The sequence below is a fragment of the Pituophis catenifer genome, unplaced genomic scaffold (genome assembly GCF_029215685.1).
Source record: "Pituophis catenifer annectens isolate HBS135680 unplaced genomic scaffold, rPitCat1.0.hap2 SCAF_1, whole genome shotgun sequence".
Taxonomy (NCBI): domain Eukaryota; kingdom Metazoa; phylum Chordata; class Lepidosauria; order Squamata; family Colubridae; genus Pituophis; species Pituophis catenifer.
The window spans coordinates 112,571,762-112,598,815 of NW_027256881.1; the positions used below are offsets into that span (position 1 = coordinate 112,571,762).

Genomic DNA, 27,054 nt, shown 5'->3' on the forward strand with positions numbered 1-27,054 from the left:
GTGTGTGTGGACGGGGACAGATCAATGGCGCTCCCGTGTAACACCTCTCCTGCGCGAGCTGCACTGGCTCCCGGTGGTCTTCCGTGTGCGCTTCAAGGTTTTGGTTACCACCTTTAAAACGCTCCATGGCTTAGGACCTGGTTATTTATGGGACCGCCTACTACCACAAATAGCTTCCCACCGGCCGGTACGCTCTCATAGAGAGGGTCTCCTGCGGGTGCCATCAGCCAAGCAGTGTCGACTGGCAGCCCCCAGGGGGAGGGCCTTCTCTGTGGGGGCACCCACTATCTGGAACGAGCTCCCCCCGGAGATACGGAGGATCCCGGATCTGCGCACCTTCCGCCGTGCTCTTAAGACCCTCTTATTCCAGCAAGCCGGCCTGGCCTAATTTTTCTCCCCTTTCTTTCAAATTTTAAATTTTAAATTGAAATTTTAATTTGTTTTAAATTTATTGGAATTTTAATTGTCGTGGGCCAATATTATTTAATTTGGTTTTAAATTGTTTTTAACTTTTGTATTTCTGTATTTTATCTTGTGCCTGTTCACCGCCCTGAGTCCTTCGGGAGTAGGGTGGTATACAAATTTAATAAAACTAAAAACTAAACTAAAACTAAATGGGTTGGAATGGAATTTGGAAATAATCTCGAATTCCCGGCTCTGTGAAGAAATAAGTTGCTATAGTTTCCTTGACTACTCAGATTAAACATACGTGACAAACGTCCAACTATTATTTTTCTTCTCGCCCCTATTCTTAGCTGTTCTTCACTGGACACGCTCTAGTTTGTCAATTTTTTCTAGTTTGTCTAGTTTTCCTAAAATATGGTGCTCAAAATTTGATGCCCCACAGAAGCCTCACCTATCCTATCATCATCTCTATCTCCCTCAGGCTTGCCCCACAGAAGCCTTACCTATCTGTTGAAAGACATATCCTTATCTCTATTTCCCTCAGGCTTGCCCCAGAGAAACCTCACCTATCCCCATCCCCATCTCCTTCTCCTTCTCTATCTCCCTCAGGCTTGCCCAACAGAAGCCTCATTTATCCTATCATCTTCTATATCTTCCTCAGGCTTGCCCCACAGTTACCTGACCTAATCCTATCTCCTTCTCCATCTCCCTCAGGTTTGCCCTGAGAAGCCTCCTCTATTTGTTGGAAGACTTATCTTTATCTCCTTGTCTATCTCCCTCAGGCTTGCCCCACAGAAGCCTCACCTATCTTATTGCCTTCTCCATCTCCCTCAGGCTTGCCCTGAGAAGCCTCCTCTATTTGTTGGAAGATTTATCTTTATCTCCTTCTCTCTCTATCTCCCTCAGGCTTGCCCCCAGAAGCCTCACCTATCTTATCGCCTTCTCCATCTCCCTCAGGCTTGCCCTGAGAAGCCTCCTCTATTTGTTGGAAGATTTATCTTTATCTCCTTCTCTCTCTATCTCCCTCAGGCTTGCCCCCAGAAGCCTCACCTATCTTATCGCCTTCTCCATCTCCCTCAGGCTTGCCCTGAGAAGCCTCCTCTATTTGTTGGAAGATTTATCTTTATCTCCTTCTCTCTCTGTCTCTCCCTCAGGCTTGCCTCACAGAAGCTACACCTATCCATCCTTATCTTCTTCTCTATGGCCCTCAGGCTTGCCCCACATATTCTTATCTCCTTCTCTCTCTAGCTCCTTCAAGCTTGCCTCAGAGAAACCTCACGCACCCCTATCACCTTCTCTACCCTCCACTCTTCTCCTTTCCCGCCAAAACCTCTTCCTTTTATATCTTCTCCTCCTCTTTTCTTTACCGGGCGGGTCGGTCTCTCGGGTTCTGGCAGGTCTCCTGCGTCGGTTGCTGCCCGTCTCACCCACCCCACTGCGGCCACCCGCTGTCCAGCTGTCTCTTAGCTCGCAGCGCTGATCATCTGGAGCTGCGGCCGCCGATCTAGGGGCCTCAGTCAGAAGAACCCCGGCAGCACCGTAGCCCTAGCCGACTCCCTTTCCCCCAAAGCCAGGTGCGCTGCAGTTTCTGCTCACCCCCAAGCTACATTTGTATGGGTGCTACCAACAAAATGCATACAAAATACAAAAACTAGTTCATTGATATTTACCGCATTTAACAAAAATGACAACAATGGCTGGTGCGACCGCTTCTCGGCTTTTAATTGCACTGATATTAATGTGCAATATTATTAATATGCAACATTAAGATTGCATTATGTTCAACATGGCAAATGGTTTGGATTTCACTTTTAAGGGACACCGCTTTTACCACTAATCCTTTCTAAAAGCAATTCCGTGCAGCCGAGCTCGCTTTTCGTAACGGCGGCAATGGGAAAAATCCCCGCTCTGTTCTTTTCCAGGTCTTAATGTGGAGAAACAATGGAAGAAAGTCCCCACAAAGAGAATAATAAAAGACAAAAAGGGCATCGGGGTAAAAGAGTAAAAAAAAATAAACCACGAGGGATTTAAAATTGCACTCGTAGCTCTTACGTTTCGTGGGCGGGGCAGGGGGTGGGGCGGAATTAACCCTTGGAAGAACAGCCTACCCCCACCCCCGCTCTCCGCCCCTGTATCCAATGAGAATGGAGGGGCGTGACCAGTCTCGTTTTCGTGCCCGGAGACTTATATAAAGCCTTGAGAGGGCTCGCGCGCCCTTTCGCTTGTACGTTCGGAGCGTGGTAAGTTTGTGGCGGGTGGGAGGAAGGAGAAAAAAAAAACGGACGCCGCCATTTTGTGCGTGGCTCGCCCTCCCTTTCTTTCCCTCCCCCCTCTCGGGGTGATTTGCGACAGTTATAAAGAAGGCAACTTGCACGCGGACGGCACTCCTTTTTTAGGGACCGCTCTTGAGGGTAGCCCCCTGATCCGGCGCATTTTACCTCTGTTTTTGAGCGGCTGTGAGACAGAAAGGGTAGAGCCTCGAATAACGTGCAACGGAGTTAGCTTTTAAAAGAAAGGATGGGGAAAAAACGGGAGGCTTCCCTTTCAAATATAACCTCTTAATTGAAAAGCCTCCCCTCCCTCCCACGAGAGATATTTCCCTTCCGCGCCAAAAGCCCGCAGTGGTGGATGGGAACGCGGTTATTGGCGGGAAAAGGAGAGAGTCAGCCGTCCAGCCCCTCGCGGTTCAGCGCTTCTTGCGGCTTGAGTGTCATTTAAAGATTAAACTCAATATTCGAAGCTGTTAGGAGCCGGAGTGTCCGTGCAGCCCTTGAAAAGTGCAGATTGTGAAGACGTTTTTGCAGGACTTGCTTCAGGGGGAGAGAGATGCTTTGAGATTGCAAACTTGAGCCTGAAGGGAGTGAGGCACATCGCTGATTAATGGGCGTGATTTAATGATAAAGTACATGATTTAAAGTAGGACTTGGTTTCGATGCTCGGCTGCAACTCAAATTAGTGGCTAGAGAGGGGGAAAAATCTGGTTAGATATTATAAGTGTAGTTAATAGTTCAGTTTATAATACTTCAAAAATGACCACCCTGCACATTTTTGCTGGTGGACCAGGGTTGGAGAGAAGCTCTGAAAGCATGGCTTACTTAGTCACGTGGTGTGTAACGGGTTGTCATTTGAATTGGTGATTTCGTGCTGCATAGTTCCAGAATGACACATGCAGTTACACATGCAAGTGAATAACGTGAAAAGGAATCTCCAAATATTAGGATTCACTTACAAAGCTTGATTACTATACAAGGGTATTTGCCATTTGATTTTTAAAACTATTTTTTTTAATGTTCCAGGAAATATGACCCTAAAACCTGTGATGGTGTTGCTGTTACACACAATGAACTCTGTGGTACGTTTCACAATTGAATGTTAGTTTAAGTATTGCACTATATTTGATTGTAGGCGAATATATTTGTTTTATGAAGAAGGGACACACATACATGGGATTAGAACCAGTCGTTTGTAATATTGCTGTATTTATATAAAATGCAGTGGGTGGTAGAGGCTCATTTGTGAATGAATAACATCTAAGATTTGGTGTACATTTTTAAATTTTACCAGTAGGTTAGAATAACACTGTCAGGACTATCCTTACTTGGATACTTTTGTGAGAAATCTAATTTAAATCTTGAAAGAATTAAGTTGCTTTTTTCTGCTTCTATTTTCTGACTGTCTATTGCCTATATATAATGCTGAAATAAATGTTAATAAAGATAAAACAAATGCATTATAGCTGTGTAGATTAAAATAAAGGGAATTTATGCCTCATAGGAAATGCTGGCAAAATGTGAAGGAGCATAATGTTCCATAATTGGCTAGCTCCGTTTCAGCATGGAAATTTGGTCAGAACAAGGCATTCAAAAATTATCTTCGCTTGAATTATTTGGAAAGAGTTGTCTCTTGTGGTAGAGTTCACAAGCCATTAAGAATTTAAATATTCATTGTCAAATTTATAATGGTAGTTTGAATTTATGTTGGAGATGTGAACTAAAAGGGTCATTTTATCATGTTAATGGATGTGTAAAATTAGAATATTTTGGATTCATGTACACAACTGATACCGAGAATTTTAAAGTAATATTCAAATTTTGTATATTTTCTATTTTTTCATGTTTTAACCTCTTCAATTATTTTTCTTTATATGAGTTTGCATTTATCTTTTTAAAAATATTTTATTATGAAATATTTGCTGGATAAGGACATCCCTATGAATAAATAGTTTTGGTTTCACTACTGGGCAGCAAATTCTATAGTCAGTGTAAATTTTCAATTTGAAGTTAGTGTGACCGATGAAAATAAATTCTTGACCAAATACTATATATCTTATAGACATAATTCCAACTGAAATACTTTTGTCACCGTAAAGATGGTTACTATACAGGTAGTCCTTGACTTACAACAATTCATTTAGTGACTGAAGTTAGTGTCGCTGAAAAAAATGATTTATGACTTTCCCACAACTGTGGTGCAGCATCCCCATGGTCACATGATCAAAATTTTGATGTTTTGCAACTGGTTCATATTTATGACAGTTGCTGTGTCCTGGAGTCATGTGATCAGTTCTTGCAAACTTCTGACAACCAAGGTCAATGAGGAAGCCAGATTCACTTAACCATATTACTAATTTAACAGCTGTAGCAAGAAAGGTCATAAAATAGGGCAAAACTCACTTAACAGATATTTCACTTAGCAACATAAATGTTGGGCTCAATTGTGGCCATAGGGCTACTTGGATGTGAAATTTGGAAAATTGTTGTACAGGAATTTTTATCACACTTTAAAAATTAGGTCAACTCAAGGTGCCAAACATATTTAATACTCCTGCCTACTATTTCCCACAACAACCATGAGGTGTGTTGGGCTGAGAGTGTGAAGCCCAAAGTTACCCAGCTGGTTTTTATGCCTGAAGGCATCATGGTTCCTGATTTCTAAGCTAGTACCTTAACCAAACTCCCTGTACTAAGAGTATATATGTATAAGGCCTCCTTTTCAATTGTAACATTTGCTGTTGGAAAAATCTTCACTTTGTAAGAATTGAATCATTGCTGTTCATGAAATGGCATTCTTGTTGGAATCATTTAGGCCTACAATGATAGTTACATATTTCTCTTGTAGAATCGAATTTCTCAAATCTATTCTGAGGGTTTCTCAGCCTTCTGGGGTTGATTTGAAAGTTACAGAGGCAGAAAATTAATTTTGCTGATGGATGGACAACTCTTAAGAATGTAAAGAATGCAAGCCTGTCTTTGGAAGCTGTAATTTGCATTCAATTAATATTTTTTCCTTCTTGGCATTATAGGTGTTGCATTTGTACTTAAATTCCATAACTTTGAACCAATTGGTGCAAAGTAATAACTTTGAACCAATTTTTGTTTGAATGCTTCTTTATAACAACTTGTCCTTTACTAGAAATGCAAAGTAAGGAATAAGAATTTACATTTGCTTTTTCTCTTTTCAGACCTGATAACACTACTATTAAGATGAAGGTATGTGTGAACTGTTTTTACTATAATAAATAGTATGGAATGGCCTAACCAGTGATGAGCCTATCCCGAACCTGACTTCTTGATGAAAAAATGCCAATTTGGATCCGGCTTCTGAGGTTATACTGCCATTAATACAACTGGAATTTGTTATGCAGAAACATTGCTGCTAGAATATTCTCTTACACGGATGCTATTTTGACTTGTAGATGAAATTCAGAGAGCAGCTGGGACGCATTTGGCATTGGGTCTTGAGTTTCTGATTCCTAACATGCATCAAGTGAGTAGAATATTTACTGTGTTCTGATTTACTACTAGGCTTAATTTAGATGAAAGTGAAATAAATCTTTGCAACCTCTGCAAATTTAAGATTCAATTTTAAAAATTCATTTCTCATTGAAGCTGCACTTTAGTATATTAAGCATTTTTGTTGGGCAGTCCTATCATATTGACCCCAATTGTGAACTAAAAGAATTGAGTTGTTGGGAAAAAAGCCAATTTTTTTAAATACATTGCCTTGCTCAGTATAGTAAAGTATTCCATCATTGCTTTTCAACAGTGATATGGGAGCAGTCTTGGACTAAAAACAGACATTATGTCTGCTGTGGAAAAAAGGTAAGATAATGTACAACACAATTAAACTATTAGCTGGATTCAGGACTGATAAGAGAACTCCAATGAATGAACACTAAAATATCCAGACTATTAAACAATTAAAAACATTGCTTGAAAACAGTATTTCAAGCAACTGCTTGTATGTCAGTTGAATGACTACTGTACTTGTATTAACTTTTGCTGAGAATTTACAGTTCTGCAAATGTTATATTGTTAATGCCCACATGTGCAAATGTCCAACACAAGACTAGAGAATATAGACTATTTTGTAGATGTATTTTTGTTCTTAAATGAATGAATGTGCCAAAATATGGCAGATAATTCTGAATAGTGCAATTTGTGTTTGCTCAAATGACCCTCACTAGGATTTTTGAGCACAAGCATGTGGCAAGATATAAATTAGTATGCTTTGTCTCCTGCATTTGTCCATTTTTATCAACAGTGTTGAAGTCGAAGGGGAACATAATCTGAAGTTGGCTTGGCCGAAGTTAACATCATGCATGAGCTCTAATCTTTGAAGATTTGAAGAAAATCAGTGCATTAAAAACACAACTCTATTAACACCAGAATGTATTTTTTGTAATTGCAATAAATTATACAAATAAAGATTTAATGTACCAGATTGGACTTTTATTGATGAAACTTTGTTGGTAAGGTGGATAAGGAAACATTTTAAAAAGCAGAATAATTACTTTCAGTAATATTTGAGACCAATTGGTAGGAGTATTACTGTAATGCTATGTATAAAATTCTCTTTTAACAGAATGACTTATGAAAGGAATTTTAAATGTTTCAGAAATTCCCTTTGCTAGGACTTGTTTATGCCTTTAAAGGAGTTTTGTAGATTTAAATGTTAGAACTGCAGCATTTGGAAGTCTTATGGAAATCGGAGAGTTCTTAGGAGAGAAGTGTCACCAAAAAGATTTCAAGCTCCAATCAGTAATCTTCACAATTTAACTATACTTGTCCAAACAATGAAAAATATGCAACCGACAACCATTTTAAAAAGTAGCCAAAAACTTACACGTTTTCAGTCACATCTGACCAACCCAGTTGTATTGAATATACAGTAACTATTCTAATGTGTGACATTGTGGTGAGTCTTCTGGGCTAATGTGTTAAAAAGAAACTTGTCTTGGGCAGCAGGTTCCTTCACTCAAGCTTATGTGAAGTTTAAATATAAATGTGCAGTTTTAAAGTTCAATTCCAAAACACCATATTCCCCCAGTCTAAAAGCAACACAACCATTGCAACTAAAAATTAAAAGAATTGAACCTCAGCATGTTTGGTTGTGAATTGTCTTCTTCCATTACTGGATACAAGTGCCTCGAAGTGGTAATCTAATCTATAACGCTTTATTGAATTAGCTTTGTTAGGTAAACTGGAAGACAGTACAAAGACTGAATGAGTAGCAGTACTTTTAGGATCTGCAAATGACTGTCCTGTAAAGAGTGACAGTTTCATTTATAAGTGGAGTCAGGCAATTTGACCTCACGAAATACTTCATAGGTGCCATAATTTCCTTTAAGGGAAAGTGTGTCACAGTAGAACTGGCACTTCACATACATCTCCAGTTCACTCTAGTGCAGACAATACTATGAATCAATAGTTCATTCTGCATAAGACAGTCCTTACTAAAGGCTGACTTGGAGTTGACCACAACTGCCCATAGCCCTTGCCACATACCTACACTACAAAGGGATTTGTGTATAAGAGGAGGTTGCAGAGAGCTTCAGACTCGAAAGCAAACCTGAATCCAATCTCAAGATGTGTGTTGATTGGTTGATCCAACTTCTGTGCTGTTTGAGGGCTGCCTAACCAGAACATTAACATGCTCTGATGTGTAAAAGTAACGCCTATGCAACTGTCCCTGAATGACATGCATACATTCCCTCACCCGCAGTGCTGGAGAAGTCTGCCCCAGCCTTAAGACGACCTTCAACTTCACTTGACATTTTACTGATTTGCTGGTTCAGTTATGGATAGCATTGAAAGATACAATCCGGGCTTTTTCAGTTCCAGAAACATTTGAACATAATTTGCAACTTTCCATAACTTTTGTAATTTTCACAAATCTGGTAAAACCATTTATACTTTCTTTCTTTCTGAATTCTTTAAAGTGGAAGTGGGATCAATTAAAATGTCTGATTGACCCTCACATGAACACCCATTTCAGCTTTGTAATATTGGGGGTAATTGTTGGAATTTGAATTGTTGGGCGGGAACAAGACACCAGCAATTTTAAAACAAGATTATAGTAATTCTATTTAAGATTATATGTTTCCAGCTAATGGGAGCAAAAAGCTAGCAATTTTCAGCAGGATTGCAAGGAGAAAGGAAGAATAAATACATTTTTTTCTAGTAGTTACTATATGTTTGTTCTCCATTACCAGAAAGAACTCGGTAATCTTGCCTGGAAAGGCCAAATTTAACATTTATTTTATCAACTGGCCAGAAAAAAGGTTAGGCATCCTGAAGAAGTGTGCAGCTTTGAACCCAAAAGATCACCTTTCTGTATTTAAATATGGCAAGTTTTAGAATGAAATCCAGTTGGTATTAGTAATGTTATTAGCTCCATCTAAATGAGGGATAGCTATGTACTGCTGGAATATGCATAAATGTAGTTTTTTCCCAATTAATGCTTTCCTAATTTTTAGTGATATTTGGCCTCTCTAGTCTTTAAACTATAAATTTTAAGTATCTTAACCTATAGTTTTATATAACAAACCCATGACCTGTTGGGCCATCCTTTGAGACAAAGGTAGTGCCGTGATGTAACCAGAATAAACATTAAATTTCCCCAAATCATATTGCTATTGTTCAAAAATTATTGCAGTACAATGCACTAAGAACGATTTCTGGCTTCCTGCTGGTTTCCCCATTGACTTTGCTTGTGGGAAGCTGGCCAGGAGCACTGGAAACCATGATCATGTAACTGCAGATACGCTGCAATGGCCAGAACTTTGTGAATATGCACAGCTACAAAAGGCCCTAAATCTTTTACATATTCTTTAAATTAGTGGATTTGAAGTACAGTAAGTTGACCACCGAAGGAACTGAAGGAAAGGGGTCAACATACAGTGGTTATCAATATACAGAACAACTGTACTAATACGTACACGTGCCTCATTTTATTGTACAACTTTTATTAGAGAACGTCATACAGAAACATAGTGAAAACAGGAAAATTAATAAAATATTGTATCATACAAAATCAATATTTACGTATGTATTGTTTCCTCAGTCTGTTCATTCTTTTTAGTCTGTTTCTTATTCTTTTTATAAAAGTAAGTGGAGAAAGCACTCTCAATGCTGGTTATATCACTCAGATACCTGGGCATTTTTCCACGGCAAATGACTTTAATTGCCTTATCAAATGACTGACATCCTCTTCTTTTGGAATATCTGCAATTTCTGTGTCCTCCTCACCTAATTCTTCACTTAATTCTTCTGTTTCATCACTTACTTCCAGCATTTTCCGCTGGGTTGTACCTCGTTCCATACCGATTGGAAAATTGCTTCTAGGTCAGGTTCATTGCACATTGCCATAATCCATTGCAACAAACTCTTCAAAATCTACTCCCTCGAATCCCTCCATGGGAGATGGGCTGCCTAGTGAGGCTGCAACATCTTGCTCTTGGGTTGTAACAAATCCAGTTTTCTTGAAGCGCTTCTGTATAGTTTCAGCCTGAACTTTATTCCAAGCATTTGCTGTGATGACCACTGCAAAGTAAAAGGAGTAAAACGGCTCGCATATGTCTGTGTATGTATTTGTTTCATTTTACCATTGGCTATTTTTTTATCAACACTGAAAGAGGGAAAAAATGGAAAAAAATAAATCTTTGTGCAATATGTATTATGAAATGAATCCATAATTATTGCTAAACTGCCAAATCAAAGTAAAAAATATTGTATTCTTTGATATCCTTCTTGAAAGAAAGAAATTCATTGCTACCAATTCTGCATTTCACTTTTCTTGCCCTTGGTGCAGACTTGACTCAACTGGTCAAGATATAGAAAGTAAATTCATACTGTGTGTCAAGGCCCAGGCGGTCAAGATAAAATTTACAGAGGTGGTCAATACAGAGAGGTTGGTTTTCGATTGTGTTTCTATAGCATATGTCTGGTCTAGGACAATTAGATCAATTTAGGGAGGTCGACAATGTAAGGAGGTTATGGAGCTATGGAAGTTTTACTCTACTTTGATTCAAAAACTGTTCTGGTACAATAATCCTTCAGAGTGTACAAAGAGAAGAGATAGATTAACTTGAGGACTATCTGTACTTCAGTTTGGATTATACCCTGGTGCCACGGAGGCTGCTGTAATGATCTGAATGCATTCTAAATGTGATGTTTCCCTAGCTACAACGTTGAATTTTTCCAATATTTATACGCCACCTATTGTGATTAGTATTTTTATTCACGATCTCAGCAATACCACAAAGCCATTCAAAAATTCATCACCCCCACCAACACCCCCTCCCACCGGCAAATGAGCCTGTCACAGAAGCAGCTTGAGAATAAAATTACCATTCATTCGCACCAGGGAGTGAGCAGGATCGGGGGGGGGGGGAGAATCCCGTAAGGTTCCCAAGCCTCCCCCGAGCGCCTGTCAAAAAAAAAAAAAAAGAGGACGAACTTCCTACGCAACGTGCTACGCGAGGGAATGCATCTAGCTGCGCGCGTGCGCAGTCAGGTTGGTCGCCGCCTGCTTCCGAGCTCAACTCCCCCCCCCCTCTTCCCCAGCAGCAGGCGGGGCGATAACCCTTGTGGAGCGGCTCGGGAGACCCCGGCGTTGGGGCTGCGCCAGGAGGCGCGCGCGCGCGCGCGTGCGGCGCCGGCGCCGCCTCCTCCTCCTCCTCGCCTCTCCCCTCCCTGCCTGAGCCGAGTGGAAGGGGGCTGGGGTTGGCTGGTGCCAGCAGCGGCGTGAGCGCTCGAGCGGCCGCCATTTTACGCAGGCTCCTGCACATTCTCCGGACACGCTGAGGGAGCGGAGAAGGGGCAGCTCCTTCACTGCGCCCCCACCACCCCCTCCGGAGCTCTTTCGCTCACCATTCATCACCCCCGCCGCTCGCCCACACAGGTCAGCCGCCGCCGGGGATTGTCAAGCGAAGGGGAGGGAGGGAAGGAGTCGGGCATGAAAAAAAAGGAGAGCCCCCCAAAAAAATAACTCCCGGGGAGGAGGAGGCGGGCTGGAAACAGCCGCGAGGGAAAAGGTCCCTCGGGGATAGCCGGCCGTTCGCCCTCCCCCCCCAAAAAATAATGAAGCGGGGGCTTAAAACAAAGAGGACGGTTTGAGCCAGCGGCCTGTCCGAGTGCCGCTGCCGCCGCCACTGCCTGCGAGGCATTCTTGACTCCCGGCGGCGGGCCACGCTAGGCCGAAGGCATGGCGTGGAAGCGGGACCCCATCCGCGTGCTCGCCTGCCTCTGCCCGTCCTCGGAACAGGCTCCCAGCGCCTCATTGTCCGGGCGCCATTCATTGGCCACGAGGCGCCGGTGGGGTGGGGTGGGGAAGGAAGGAGCAGGGCAGGGACTCCCGGCGGCGGCGGCGGCGGCGGCAGCCAATGTGGCGGTGGTGTTAAAGAGCCGCCCGCCTCGGGTCCACGTAAAAATTGGGTGGGCCCGGCGGAGAAGCTCGCCTGGGAAAACCGAACTCTCCTCACACAGGAGTTGGTGGGAAACGCATGGCGGGGCGGTGGTGGCGGCGGCAGAGGAGCTGTGATTTGTATGCATTGTTCCGGGGTGGGAGGAGGGAAGAGCCGGACAGATGTCGAGCGCTCATTTTCTTCTCTTACCTTCTCTCGCTTTCCCTTTTCCAACCCCAACCCCCACCCACAATCCCGCGTGGCGAAATAGGACTCAAGGTGTTGCAATTCTTCTCCCTGAAGGGGGGGGGAGAAAGGGGGGGAGAGAGAGGAGAGGGAAAGGCTGCTTTTCCGGGCGGGGGGGGGGGCAGGGAGAAGGAGGGAGGGAGGGAAGTCGGTCGCTGGAGGAAGTTGTAAGACATTTGAACGCGCCGAGCACGTGTTTCTCTCAGGCTTATGGCGGCAGCCACCGCCACCTCCTCGATTGGGCGCGGATTAAGAGAGCGCTTTGTTCCTTTTGGCCTGGCGGTTTAGGGCCTGTCAGAGAGGCGGGAAGGCGGCACACTTTGAATGTAGTCGAGGAACGGGTCTCGTGGACAGGTTAAGTACACAGGGCGGCTAGGGCGAAAGGAGCCTAGTGGATGGCTATATGGCGGTGGCGTCCTCCCGGTTTTCTCTCCCTCCCGCCTCCGTTTGCTGCTTGTTACTAGTTAGAAGAGCTTCTTCGGAGCTTTTTAGGGCGTGCTTCAGAGAGACGTGAGTCAGAGAGTTTGGCAGTGGTTTCAGGATATTGCTTTGCGCTATTAGTTCTTTTCATTTGGAAAAAATAAAATTAAAAAGGTTGTTAAGCTTTCTGATTTCGAAAAGCGGTAGGGAAAGCGGGCTAAAGAACTCTGCAAGCATCTTGGAGGCAGCTGCATATATTGACACCCGAATTGTTTGGCTTGTAAGGTCTCTAGCTTAATTATGCTTATTGCGTTTGAACAGATATCTGGAAACATGGCTTCTGAACATGTTAATGGGAATGGTACTGAAGAGCCCATGGATACTTCTGCTGCAGTTACCCATTCTGAGCATTTCCAGACATTGCTTGATGCTGGTTTACCACAGAAAGTTGCTGAAAAACTAGATGAAATTTACGTTGCAGGTAAGATGTAAAACTTGCAAATTCACTATTTTCTATTGGACTTTCCTTGCTTTGGGCTAAAATAGCAACTTTTTGTGGTTTCCAAACAAAAAAGTATGGGGACTGCAGTTTTCTTAATTTTTTTGGGTGCTCAATATTAATATGCAATGTTTCTATTAGTTTAGAGTAGCCTTTGGCATTGAATGAAGGGGTGGTGGTGAGGGCAAGCAGTTGGAATGTAAACCTTTAGGAATAGTTCATACTGGATTATGGTTGCGTGTTTTTGGAGGACTGTGTAGTGAAGTAGTAATTGCATATGTCTCTTTTTTCTGATTCACTGTTTGGATTCCTGGGTGTAGTGGCTACAGTGTTTTCAGTTATGTCCTGAAGCAGTTTTGAGATGCAGTAGAATGGCTGAGAGTTTTCATCAGTTACTTTTTGAAACAAAAAAGTATTGTCTAATTACTCAGATGCAATAAGTTTTTCTAGAATTCCTTAAGTGTTCAAGTTCCAGAAGGAATAAAATAGAAATTAATGTTTTTGGCATTTTAGTATGTGAAAAATTCCTAACATCGCAATTAATAACAACTAGTCATTAATTTGAGAAGTTACTTTTTTGAATATCATAATAGTTAAGTGAGACATCCTAGAATAAAATATTTCTTTTTCTAGGACTAGTTGCTCACAGTGATTTAGATGAAAGAGCTATTGAAGCTTTAAAGGAATTTAATGAAGAAGGTGCACTGGCAGTGCTTCAACAATTTAAAGACAGTGATCTCTCACATGTTCAGGTAATGTACCATGGAAGTATTTCTGTTTATTTCAGCATATATACAGAAACTGCTTGATCTTCGACTGATCCATTATGAAATTTAGTTCATATTTTTTTCAATCCATCTCATTTATTTTTAGAACAAAAGTGCCTTTTTATGTGGCGTCATGAAAACATATAGACAACGAGAAAAACAAGGGACCAAAGTGGCAGATTCCAGCAAAGGACCAGATGAGGCAAAAATCAAGGTATGTTTGTAAGAAACTTTTTCTTAAGCCCATGGTGCTTTAATAGTATGAATACAGCCACAGGGTGTTTTTTTCTCCCCTGAAGATTGATGTCATTCAAAACAAATAATATTACCTGCAGTGCTGATTATCAGCTCAGTTTTTATACTTGGGGTACATTTTAGTAGATGTCTCTTGTGGATATTATTATGTAATCTTTCATATAAATCCAGCTTTTCTTTCGTACCTGTTAAGGGAGGTGTCATTGATAATGTACTTCAGGAACATAAAATAAATTGACACTAGGACAATATAATCGACATTCTATACTGATGTTTTTACACTTTACAATGGCACTATGATTTGAGGGATTGATTTATATCTTGCTTTTAGAGGATACATGTGAATAACTTACAAATGACTTCATGAAGTTGTAGTGCCACTTCATCAGCAGTGTAACCTGAGATTTGATCTCTAAACCAGCAGTTGTAACTACTTTTAACATAACCTGATAGTACAAGTAGTCCAGTACTGCTAATTTTTCAGTGGTTAATGAACAGGATGTGCCTCACTGATCTTGAATCTCTTTAATATATCTCACAAATATTTCAGCTGGTTCTATCAGGAAAAATTACAAAAAATATTATTGTCATGAATAAATCCAGAGTAATATGCTCAGTGAAATGATTAAATAATTTGAACATAACATTTATGCATAGTATGGATCCATTCCTACAACTTTTTAATTTTTGTTTTATTCTTACTTTGGTTCCATTTTTTCCTTCCTAATTACTGAATTACTAAGTTATACTGTTGAGTGAAATAGAAATGTATGGGCTTGCAGAAATGAAATCTTTAATAGTATCTAAGACACGGGTGTCAAACTCGCCGTGTCACATTGCCATCACATGACATTTCACGACATCCTTCACAGAGCTAGGGTGGGTGTGGTCTGTGCGTGATGCATCCAGCCTATGGGCCACCAATTTGACACCCTGGTCTAAGGGATGCATCTATCATCTATTTATTCCTTTGAGGGAAAGTAAAAATGGTGTTTCATAACAAGTTGCAGCAACTTCTCTTGCACTACCTATTGCTTCAGTTGTGCCAGAAACTCATGTCTTAACCTCATTTCTCTGAAAGGAGGATTCTGCATCCTTCATCTTTTGATCCATAAATTAAATCTCCCAGATTTTTCTAATTGAATAAGTATTTGAAATGTAACAGGCAATTGAAGAAGGGTACTGTAAGATGATGCATATGGATGTCTAGAAGTGTAGTTCTGCAGAAAATGACATCTGCAAGAATTATTATTTCTTTAGATGTTATACTATTGCTTCACAATCCAAGTTCTCAGATGTTTTACAAGCAATTGGAAAACTGTGTGTAACAGATTTGACAGAAAAATTAGAAATTTTTATCTTTGGCATTACATTGGTTCTTACCCAAGTGGTTTATGTTCTGATATTCTGATAGATTCACTTGACATATCAGTTGCATGACCCAATAGGAAAATTAGGTTTAAGGCTGACTTTTAACGTAGGTTGGAGAACCTACAGAATAAATAGCTCTATATTAATGGAATATTTTATTAGTATTCATTGATTGTACTTGGTTTATAACTCTCTTTGAAGGCTCTTTTGGAGAGAACGGGTTATACACTAGATGTGACAACTGGACAGAGGAAGTATGGTGGTCCTCCACCAGAGTGTGTCTATTCAGGACAACAGCCTTCCGTTGGCACTGAGGTAAGAGATGCAACATATCGGGAGAATATAATATGTTTCTCTGTTTAAATCTCAGTTCCTGAAAAAAATGTGTTTGATTTGTTGTTACAGATATTTGTGGGTAAAATTCCAAGGGACTTATTTGAGGATGAACTAGTTCCATTATTTGAAAAAGCTGGACCTATTTGGGATCTCCGCTTAATGATGGATCCCCTGACAGGTCTAAACCGGGGATATGCTTTTGTCACTTTTTGTAACAAAGAGGCAGCTCAGGAAGCTGTTAAATTGGTAAGTTTTTCATATTTTCTGTGGTAATTTAAAATCAACTATTGTGATACCTAATTGTGTAAAATGTCTTAATCTTCTGCTTATCTTGTAATGTATAGAATAACCTAGTGGCTTTCAGAAATCTTGTGTATTGTTAGTGACCATATTAAAACATAAGACTTATCATTTCTATTTGTAATAATCAGCATATGATTTTTTGTCATACAGCTATTTAAAGGCCAGGAATTACCGTTTATTTTTAAAGGGGGGAATATTTATCCCACTCTAGTTTTCAATAATACATGCATCTTACTACCTGTAAGTCCTGAGAAGTAGCTTGCTCAGAAACAAATTCAATTGGGCTTATTTTATAGTAAATGTGTTACATTTCTATATAACTGGTATAGAGCCTACAGGAATATGTTAATTGTTTGTGTATTAGGTAAAATGGACTGGTATTTTTCTCTAATCCAATGACTGACCATTAGTAAATTTAATAGCCCAGTTTTCCAACCTAATAAGAGAAAATATTGGTAAATTTGTTACAGGTCCTACTAAGTGTAACCTTTACTTCTTGCATAACTTTAAATAGTGGTGCTGTTTTCTGTCCTTTATGCAAAGTTTCCTACAATCCTATTAGTGTTTGACTATGGTTTGGTATGAAATATTTATTCTCTATGGTAAAAAATAACATTGACTTTGGGATGGTGGAATTTTCTGGGAAGTGATAGAATTCTATAAAAGCTTGGGTGCTATAGATTTGAGAGGTTGGCACATATTATTTGGTGTTATATTGGAGGCATGGAATTTGAGTATTGGAAAAAGATACTTCTGCTTTATTCAGGGGATTTTGTTAGTTCCAGCAACAGAAAAAAGTATTTTGATTAGAGAAATATCAACAATTAAATTTATTGGATACCCTTTATAGATGATAAGATTGCGATTAGAAAGGGTAGCTTATGAAAGAAAGAAATTACGATATAACTTTGGATAGAAGGGGCAAATTATAAATGTATCAGGAAAATTTGGGTCCATTTTATAATCTTTTCTATCCCTTTTTTATTTTTATTTTCTTTTATAATTTTTACTTTGTTAAAAAACATTCAATAATAATCATATTAAAAAACAACAAAGTATCCAGTAAAACTTATAGGAGTGCAGTGGTTCACATGGTTAGGATGCTGGGTTGGAGGTTAGCAAGTCCACATTTTAGACCCTAATGCTACTGTGTGGCGGAGTGAGCTCCAGGCATTTGCTCTGGCCCCTTCCTTAACCAGGACATGAAAGGAGCCCCGTGGGCATTCCCCCAGGTAATGGTGATGTCATTGACTAATTGTTTCAACCTGGAAGCACCTTAAACAGTGCCTCCAACAATGCCTCCAACACTCCAAGTTGAGGACTAGTTGTATATTGTTTCTTGTGAGTTATGTCCTCGTTAAAGAATCAGAAGATAATACGGCAGTGACAGTGAAAATAGTTTGGGCCTAGGCTTAGTCATGCCACTGAATCTCTGGATTTTACATTGAAAAGTAAAAACTTTGAGCTTTCTGGTGAAAACAACCATGCAGTTTTCTTGACATTAGTATGGAATTGATATGTTACTGTTGTCTTGTGGGTTTTTTTCCTATCATGTGGGATTTTTCTAGTTGTTTTCCATCTATAAGCAATAACCAGGCCTTGCCTCTATAGCTTTATTTAAAAACTAATAAGACAATTCTACCTGAACTAACCAAGAATTAATGTTAATCACAATCATGTTATGTGTCATTGGCTCAAGTGAGTTTATTAAGACTGGCTCTAACCTTAGATTAATCCTCTTCTGTTGAAGGTGGAAATGAGTTGTCTAGTTACTAAAGTTTAAAAAATTACTAAGTATCCATCCATCTATCCATCCATTCAAGGCAGAGAACATACCTAACAGTCCTACCTCTTATTTTTCTTCACAACAGGAGCCTTATTATGTAGATTGGCTGAGAAATTGGCCCAAAGTTGGCCATCTGGCTTTCATGGCTAAGTGAGGCCTAGAACTCAGTTTTTGGTTTCTAGGCAAGAACTTAACTATACCAAACTGGCTTTTTCATTCATACTTATTAATCTTTTAATTAGTGAATTTTATGGGTAAGGGGTTTTAAATTGGGGAAAGCCAATATAAATTTAATTTTGTTCTTATAGTATTTTAATGTTTGTATTATATGTTTTTTAATTTTGGCTGTTCACCGCCCCGAGTCCTTTGAGAGAGGGGGCGGTATAAAAATTTAAAAGATAGATAGATAGATAGATAGATAGATAGATAGATAGATAGATAGATAGATAGATAAATTCACTCAGAAGAACGCCTCGATTTTACTTCAGATGAAATGTAGCTTAAATAGGTAGGAACATAAGCTAATGTTTGGTTTGGTTTGGTTCTGTTATTGCTAAGTGTCATACTTATTGGACGTCAGGAGGGGCAGGTTAACTGTTCAGATCCCATTTGTTCTAGCAGATGTTTGGCCGCTATTAGATTGTATCACATTTTCCATGTTCTGTGGTCAAATTTGCCCTACATTTTTTCCATGTATCTGCTTGATACACTTGATTCCAAATGAATTTTGGAAACTTTTTGTTTGACCTGTATTAGTAATAGATTGGACATACAGTTTGTACCCTGGAGTTTATTCAGTGCAAGAGTTATTAGTCTTTACAGTTGCTTAACAATTCTTTGTCGTTAGTGTTCTTAGTACCTTCATTCTTAAATGTAGCAAAAGTCCCTCTGATGGCCTTTACAATTGAGAACAAATTTTCATGTAAGAGGAAGAGTTGGACAACATTCAAGACATTTAAGCATATGAGCCAAACTCATCAAGTATAATTGGGTGCAAGAGAAGCCTGTAAGAGTAATTTGTTATATAACTTTCTTTCTTTTAGTATAACAATCATGAAATTCGTTCTGGGAAACATATTGGAGTATGTATCTCTGTGGCCAATAATAGGCTCTTTGTTGGCTCTATCCCTAAGAGTAAAACCAAGGAGCAAATTGTAGAAGAATTTAGTAAAGTAACAGGTAAGTTAGTAGGTGCTAATAATGTAATTGTTATTAAAGTGATCTGTGATGAACTTTATCACCATCTTTCGGCTGATGTTGGATGATGGATGACATTTGTAAACTGAGATCATAGGGGATAAAGTTGAGAGAAAGATATGGGAACTGTTTAAGAAACTGAAGTTTGAGAGACCATTCCAGATTTATTTCAGCATTTGCATTGTATGCTCTGCTAATGGAGTTTTGGAACAGCCACCATTTTAGAGGGGACATTTTGTTCTTGTCATATAAGGTGTAAAGCATTTAGAACATGGGTGTCCAACCTTTTGGCTTGCCTGGGCCGCATTGAGTAAAGAGGAAATTTCTTGATTCGCATATAAAATATGTAACATAGTTAATGTATATAAATCACGTAATGTTGAAAACTCTTATGGAACTGCATGCAGTCTATGGGCTATGGTTTGGACATACCTGATATAGAAAATGAAAATTTCATGACATCACAGCAGCTTGGTTTCAATGATCCAGCTTGGCATAGTGTGACATAAATACCATATTTATTGATAGAACTGTTTCACTAGGCTCCATGTCCAAACCCATGTAAGTGCTTTGTGCATCAACTCTAATTTTTTGTCCTTTGAAATTGGAGCTGATTCTCTTTGTTAAACAATAGTTTAGATGGGAATTTTAAGTTTATTTCTTTATTTCATTTTTTTAATTTTTAATAAACGTTATACACTACTTTTAACTAATGGTACAGTTAAATGTATATGACTGGCTTCAATTTCAGAGGGTCTTACAGATGTAATATTGTATCACCAACCTGATGACAAAAAAAAGAACAGAGGCTTTTGTTTCCTTGAATATGAAGATCACAAAACAGCAGCTCAAGCCAGGCGTAGGTTAATGAGTGGAAAAGTGAAAGTTTGGGGTAATGTTGTTACAGTTGAATGGGCTGACCCCATAGAAGATCCAGACCCTGAAGTGATGGCAAAGGTAAATTTACGAGGGCAGTGAAAATAGTGTGCATTTGTTTCTGCTCTTTTGCAAACATTGTGACTGTTGATGTACATCATAAGAACATAGATTCTGTTCTGTAAAATAGCATATTTAACATTTACTGCCCCTCTCTGAATGGAATGTTTTACACACAATAATTCATACAAATTATATAATCTGTTTTCATAGATGTTTCCAGTAGCTATTGGTACTTCTGTGATGCTGTTTCATATTTTAGTTTTTTATATTTAACATGTCATAAAAACATTTTCATCCTTGGAATATGAAATATTCCCTGAGCTCCTTTCTTATTTGATCTCATAGTACCTTAATTCATCGATAAAACAGTGTTCACTAGGTTTCTTTATTTTTCCTACAGGGGTTAGAGTGTGACCCTGCCAAAAGGTGTGAGCGCATTTTTTAATATGGGGGATTCCTTGTCAACCTTCCACCATTCCCGTTTTTGCTATGGCAGTGAAGTCTGTTAAAGCATAGTATTCAGTACTGTCACTTTATTTTCTTAAATTTCCGGGTTTTTTATGTTACATTCCCAATGTGATCTGTTTTCTTTGCCTCCCTTGATTTTTCTGAGCAAAGGTTACAGCCAGCTTTTCAGTGAACACAAACCACAGGGATTCCTCACAGGCTCAAACTCAGCATTAGTAATGATGAGTTTTTCAGGAAATTTAGTTAATTTGCAGAGAAATAATATCGTTGAATCCTGGGCTCACCTTTTATTTATAGAAAGGCTCCTCTTCATTAATAGTGTTTGACTCCGTGGAAAGATTTGTTATCCTCCTGTATGTGTTATTTCCTTCTAAAGCTATACCACCTCCAGTATTGTCTTTAAAAGTCCTTTGACTCTGGGATGACTTTTAGAAGGAGTAAATACTCTCCTTGCTCCTTGTAGAGTCATGTTTACATCCAAATTGTTGAGACTAACAATGTTGATAGATTTGGGATATAAAAAGGAATTTTGTATTTTAAGAGTTCATTACTTAGACATTGTACCATGAAATTTACTTCAATCTTGAGTGGAGATTAGTTATTAGTTAACGAATGTCCTGTTTTTTTGCTTGGGCATGCATCAAACTTGACTGGTGAGCTGAATAGTCATAACTAGCACAGATTCAGAGAGTGACTGAGTGACTTAAACTTCTGGTCTCAGTGAGAAACTACTATTTTGTTTAGCCTTAATATCCTCATTTATCTAAATGATGTTGCACTAAATTCTATACCTGTGACTGGTGGGGCTTTTGTTAATTATTAATGTTAAGTTCCACTTTTATTTCAGAATTTCAGGAGCAAGTACCTGATCAGTTTGGGACTTTCTGCTAAAGCAAATTTATTTATTTATTAGTCATATTTCTATGCCGCCCACTCTCCGAGGACTCTGGGCGGCTTACACCAAAGACAGTATACTAAATAGCATATTGCCCCCAACAATCTGGGTCCTCATTTTACCCACCTCGGAAGGATGGAAGGCTGAGTCAACCTTGAGCCGGTGAGATTTGATCCGCTGATCTGCTGAATTAGCAGTCAGCTGAAGTAGCTGCAGTACTGCACTCTAACCACTGCGCCATCTCGGCTCTTAGTATCAAATAATATCTTCACATCTCTGTTGTAGCAGTTAAACCTTAGCTCCATAAATAATTTGATAATATAAAAATAATTTATTCAATATGTATGTTGCCCAAGTCCTTTTTCTGAACAAACTGAACAAAGAAATTTCGATAAAACCAAGAGAAAAAGGTAAAGGAGTTCCTGCAGATTTTACTCTGCTAGTCATTGTCGACTATAGCAATAGGGGGCAGTGTTCATCTCTGTTTCAAGGCCACTGAGCTAGCGCTGTCCGAAGGCATTTCCACATCTAGTGGCAAGCATGACATCACAGACCACTGTTACCTTTCCACCAAAGTAGTGCCTATTTATCTATTTGCATGGTTTCAAACTGCTAGGTAGGCAGGAGCTGGAGCAAAGAGAGGCACTCACCCCGTTGTGTGGCGTCTGAGTCTCGAACCTGGGCTGCTGGCTTTCCAGCTGTCTTAACTGCTGAGCCACCATGCCCCCCTCCCCAATAAGAAAAGGAGGAAAAAATGTTTCCCTTGTCAAAGGCCTAGGTAAAAAACATATTGAAAACTAATGTGACTTGGGGAGATGCTGCTATAGAGGGCCAGGTATGAGTACCAGTTGTTCAGCATTATCATAACTTTGAACAGAAAACTATGTGTACTGTAAACAATCAGTGACCATCAAAAATCCTGCAAGTAATTTGATCCATGCCATGTAGGGCTTTAAAGGTAATAGCAAGTAGCTTGAATTAAATGCACTGAAGCCAGTACAGCTCACACAGCAATGGTGTTATATAGGAATATTACAGTGTGCCCAAAACTATATAAGTTGCCACATTCTGGCCAATTGAAGCTTCTGAGTGCTCTTCAAGGATAGCCCTCAGTGCATTGCAGTAGTCCAGCTAAGAAAATTATTTGTAAATTAAGACATTTTTGGTTTGTGTCCAGTTATGACTTACCCACAATTATTTTTTGAAAAAAGCTAAATAAGTATATCTAATAAGTATGCTTGTTTTATTTGCAATAATATATTGGTCACACTAAGCTAAAACAATGCTTTGTTTTAGGTAAAAGTGTTATTTGTACGGAATCTTGCAAATTCAGTCACAGAAGAAATACTAGAAAAGGCTTTTAGTCAATTTGGAAAACTGGAGAGAGTGAAAAAGCTAAAAGATTATGCTTTTATTCATTTTGATGAGCGTGATGGTGCTGTAAAGGTAAGTTTTTATTCCCAGTTTCATTTATTTAATAGTTTTAGATTTAGTGAATTCAGAGTGGCATACATTTCCTGATTTTCCCACTGTAACTATGTAAGTGGGTTTGGCCTGAGAAGGCGTGACTATCCCATAGTTCCTCACCTGCCTTTCATGTGTAAGACAGAAGTAGCATTTGTGGTCTCCTGGTATCTAGTCTTAACATCTTTACTACATAAAATTAGCTCTAAGGTATTTATCACATTGATACTCTGCTGCAATCATAAATAGACTCTTAGTGGCAAGTTCTTTAGAAATCTGTCATAAACTTAACATTTATGCTACAATTTTATGTTGTCAGATTTTGGGTTTTATTTATTACTAAGAAATAAGGGAAAGTTTAATTATCCTCTCAATAGTGTGCCAATTTAAAACCATTAGTTCTTTTTTTTTATCTTTTTTTTTCTTCAAACAATCAACAAGTGCTCCCCCATCCCTCGGGATCATTCCTGCTTCCAGAATCTTAAAGTTTCTTCTGGTGGTGGTATCCCCTTTCCTCCCGTAAATATATTATATTTTATTATATAATATATATTATATATTATATCATATATTAGGAACTGTTTCCAGATTCCATTGAATTCATTTACTTTCATTATGCTCCTCCTTACAAGTCAGTTTATCATTTATGGTAATATCCCATACTTCCTTATACCATTCTTCCAAACAATAATCGCCTCGTGTCTTCCAGTTCCTAGAAATCATTAACCTTGCTGCGATCAACAAATTTGTTATCAACTCTTTAGTCTCTTTTTTACACTTTATATCTTCAGTTCTCATTGTCCTCATGAATAATCTGAATAATTGTTGAGAATGAGCTAACAAGACCAACTGTTGCCAGGACAGTAAATAAGTTAAACTCAAATAAATTATACTAAGTAAATCAGTTTGCTTCAGATTTTCCGCTAGTGTCAAATTCTACAAAAAAAAAATTATGAATTAAAGTATGAAGTGGGTACTATGACCTTTGTTAATACTCATTCCAAAATATACTGAAATTCTGCTCCTAACGTCCATTCTTGGTTTTCATGGTTGCAGAGAATATTTCTAAATCTTACACATTGAAAAATTAAGAAATAGACTAACGTGGCCTTTAGTGGGAGAGGCAATGATCTTGTGTGTTCTACATAGTACCGTTGGTATTTTTCCTACTGTACTTACAGTTTGTGTGCTATATTTGTAAGACTACTTTGGTAAGAATGATTACAAATTATATTCTTCATAGGCTATGGAAGGAATGAATGGCAAAGATTTAGAAGGAGAAAATATAGAAATTGTGTTTGCAAAGCCACCAGATCAGAAAAGGAAAGAACGGAAAGCACAGAGACAAGCTGCCAAAAATCAAATGTAAGGATGCAAAGCATGATTTTAATGCATTTAGCACTACCTTATATGTAGAATTCTTGTGTTAAAGCATAATGTACCTTTTAATGGTTATATTGTAATGAGACAGAAAATATATGTACACTTTAATTCTATGATGATAGTTGATAGAGAATAACTGTTACCAGATTAATATCTATTGATAAACTAGAATCCCATTCTGTACAAGGATTATCTCAGATTTGATCAAGTGAAAATTCTTTCCCCTTCTCAAAAGAAATAATATAGGAATGGGGAGCAGTAATTGAAATGGTCATGAGAAAAACTTTCTAAATCATAGAAAGCAATATTCTTCTTGAGTCAAATTTACACAAAATATTAAAGAACATTTCTCTTGGCTAGTTGAATAAAACCAAAAGAGTAAGAGGAATGTTTACTCTGATCAATGCATTTCTGGTTAGAAAGATCAGCTTTGGTGACGTGAAAGTATTTGTGGGTAGCTTGTATTTTTTAAAATATAGGCTGCCGTGCTTATATATATATGTGTGGTAGCCTAAGCTACAACTCCATCAATGGATGTGATTATTAATCTTTCAGAAACAATAGTAGATTGATATTTATTTATTTATTTGTTTGTTTGTTTGTTTATTTGCCACACATCTCGTAGTAAACGCCTCTGGGCAGTTTCCATTATTAAAACCAGTTAGTATACTGCAAATATACAGGTAATCCTCATTTACCGAATGCCTAGTTAAGTGACTGTTCAAAGTTATACCAGCATTGAAAAAGTAGGTTTAGGACTGGTACTCAAACTTGTAGCCAATGCAGTTATCACATGATTGGGATTGGGATACTTTGCAGCCAGTATGCATTTATGAAGGTTACAGCATCCCACATAATCATAATTTGTGACCAGCTTGTTAGTGGGTGAGCCAGATTTGTTTAACTACTGTTTGATTCAGCCAGTTTCTGACAAAAAAAGCAATGGGGATGCCGGCAGAAAGTCACAAATCAAGGTCATGTAATGTCAAGCTTAATAACCTACAGTGATTTGCGTAATGACTGCAACAGAAGTGACATAAATAATAGCTGTAAAATAATTGGGGAGGAGAGAATGCAAATTAGCTGTAACTTGTAGATATGTTAGAATCATAAGGGTTTAAGGATAATAGCAAGCCAAGATTTATATAGGGCTTGTAAAATGGAATTATGACTTCCATCAAACTCAGTTTTGGAAGTGTTCAAATAATCTTAACATGAGTTTATTTAAAGTGTATGAATCAGATTTGTATTTTTAATAGTTAAAATATACACTTGGCCTGCCTACATAAGTTGTATGAAACTATTTTTATAGTGTGAGTTTTGCTTATCTCTTGTTTTAATGGTATGGTAAGTGCCTCTTTTTCACATATATGTCATCCTAAACTGTTTCACAACTTTAAATATACACACACACAAAAAATAGAAAGTTGCTAACTAATCCCAACTCATACAAAACCTAATCAGGGTATTAAAAACCCACATATTATTAAAATCACACCTATTGAAAGCATTTTATATTTCTAAAGGCAGATAGATTTAATGAAAAATGACATTTCTGGATATCTGTGCACTCTAAGAACACTCTGTCCCTTTTATATAGCTGCCTTAACCTACATAATGGAAAAACATTTCTATAGCGTTGATTGATACACATTTTGGTTCAGTTATAAGACTTCTTGCATTCTATTTCCTGGACAGTTGTTTTGCTCCCTTGCTCATCTTGATGTTTTATGCATATAGATCAGAGATGAGGAATCACCAACCTGTGGAGCCACTGTCCAGGCCCTTAGAATCTTTCTGCATTATCTATAACTGTTACTCTTTTGAGTGGTAGAGTTGGCTATCCTTCTCTTGCATTGAGAAAGCAGTTAATGACAGAGAGTGGCTATGCATCTGCCTTGTAGCTGTTCAAAACTATATTGTAATGGTCTTTCAATAATGAAAGTGCTGTTCTATATTTTTTCAGTTTCTTGCAAAATTTGACTGATTTATGATGAAATGCTTTGAATGTTCCTTGTAGAAAATTATTTTTCCCTTTCTATAGCAGTTCTTATTTCTAATTTAGTTTTGGATGTTTTAATCTTAATTTGAAGGACAAATTATAAGTACTATTTCCTTGATATGGAAAGGGAGAAGAAAAAAATCTACAGGTAGTCCTTGATTTATAAACATTTGTTTATCAACCGTTCAAAGTTACAGCAGCACTGAAAAAGTGACAACCAATTCTCATGCTTAGGACTGTTCTAGCATCCTCACAATCATATGATTGCAATTTGGATGCTTGACAACTGCATGAATTTATGATGATTGCAAGGTCTTGAGTCACATGATTGTGATTTGAGATCTTCCCAGATTGCTTCCTACAAGCAAAATCAGTGGGGAAGCCAGATTTGCTTAACTATTGTGTGATTCACTTAACAACTAGATTGATTTGCTTAAAAACAATGGCAAAAAATAATAAATTGGTTGTAAGTCACTGAACACTTCACTTAGTGATGGAAATTCTGGTTCCAATTCATTTATTCATTCAATTTCTATAGCTGCCCATCTCAATCACTGCCTCTGCAACTTACATCCAAAACAAATATACACAGCAACAAGATAGTCATGCAGTTAACAGTAAAGCCAAGCTTT

General features: G+C 38.5%; 1 protein-coding gene, 1 long non-coding RNA gene and 1 other non-coding gene across 9 annotated transcripts in view; all 3 read left to right on the forward strand.

The window, feature by feature from the left end:
• Positions 1 to 2,626: 2,626 nt before the first annotated feature.
• Positions 2,627 to 7,128, forward strand: LOC139324450 (uncharacterized). Its single transcript, XR_011601067.1, has 6 exons — positions 2,627 to 2,645; positions 3,702 to 3,757; positions 5,867 to 5,894; positions 6,101 to 6,171; positions 6,451 to 6,506; positions 6,949 to 7,128. It is a non-coding gene; the product is annotated as an uncharacterized lncRNA (long non-coding RNA).
• LOC139309210 (small nucleolar RNA SNORD50) lies at positions 5,941 to 6,012 on the forward strand. The gene has a single exon (XR_011599855.1). It is a non-coding gene; the product is annotated as a small nucleolar RNA SNORD50 (small nucleolar RNA).
• Positions 7,129 to 11,546: 4,418 nt separating the features above from the next.
• The window catches only part of SYNCRIP (synaptotagmin binding cytoplasmic RNA interacting protein), a 21,506-nt gene continuing 5,998 nt past the window's right edge, over positions 11,547 to 27,054 (forward strand). For 2 of the 7 annotated variants that reach the window (XM_070932867.1, XM_070932865.1), the window contains exons 1-9: positions 12,899 to 13,238; positions 13,890 to 14,008; positions 14,130 to 14,237; positions 15,851 to 15,964; positions 16,055 to 16,231; positions 19,118 to 19,253; positions 20,023 to 20,228; positions 22,870 to 23,019; positions 24,281 to 24,402. In XM_070932867.1, the coding sequence (XP_070788968.1) occupies positions 13,058 to 13,238; positions 13,890 to 14,008; positions 14,130 to 14,237; positions 15,851 to 15,964; positions 16,055 to 16,231; positions 19,118 to 19,253; positions 20,023 to 20,228; positions 22,870 to 23,019; positions 24,281 to 24,402 (1,313 nt within the window). In that variant the 5' untranslated portion in view covers positions 12,899 to 13,057. Of the gene's footprint in view, positions 11,590 to 12,898; positions 13,239 to 13,889; positions 14,009 to 14,129; positions 14,238 to 15,850; positions 15,965 to 16,054; positions 16,232 to 19,117; positions 19,254 to 20,022; positions 20,229 to 22,869; positions 23,020 to 24,280; positions 24,403 to 27,054 lie in introns of those variants that run through there. The other 5 variants (XM_070932868.1, XM_070932869.1, XM_070932866.1 and 2 more) reach the window with 4 other exon arrangements.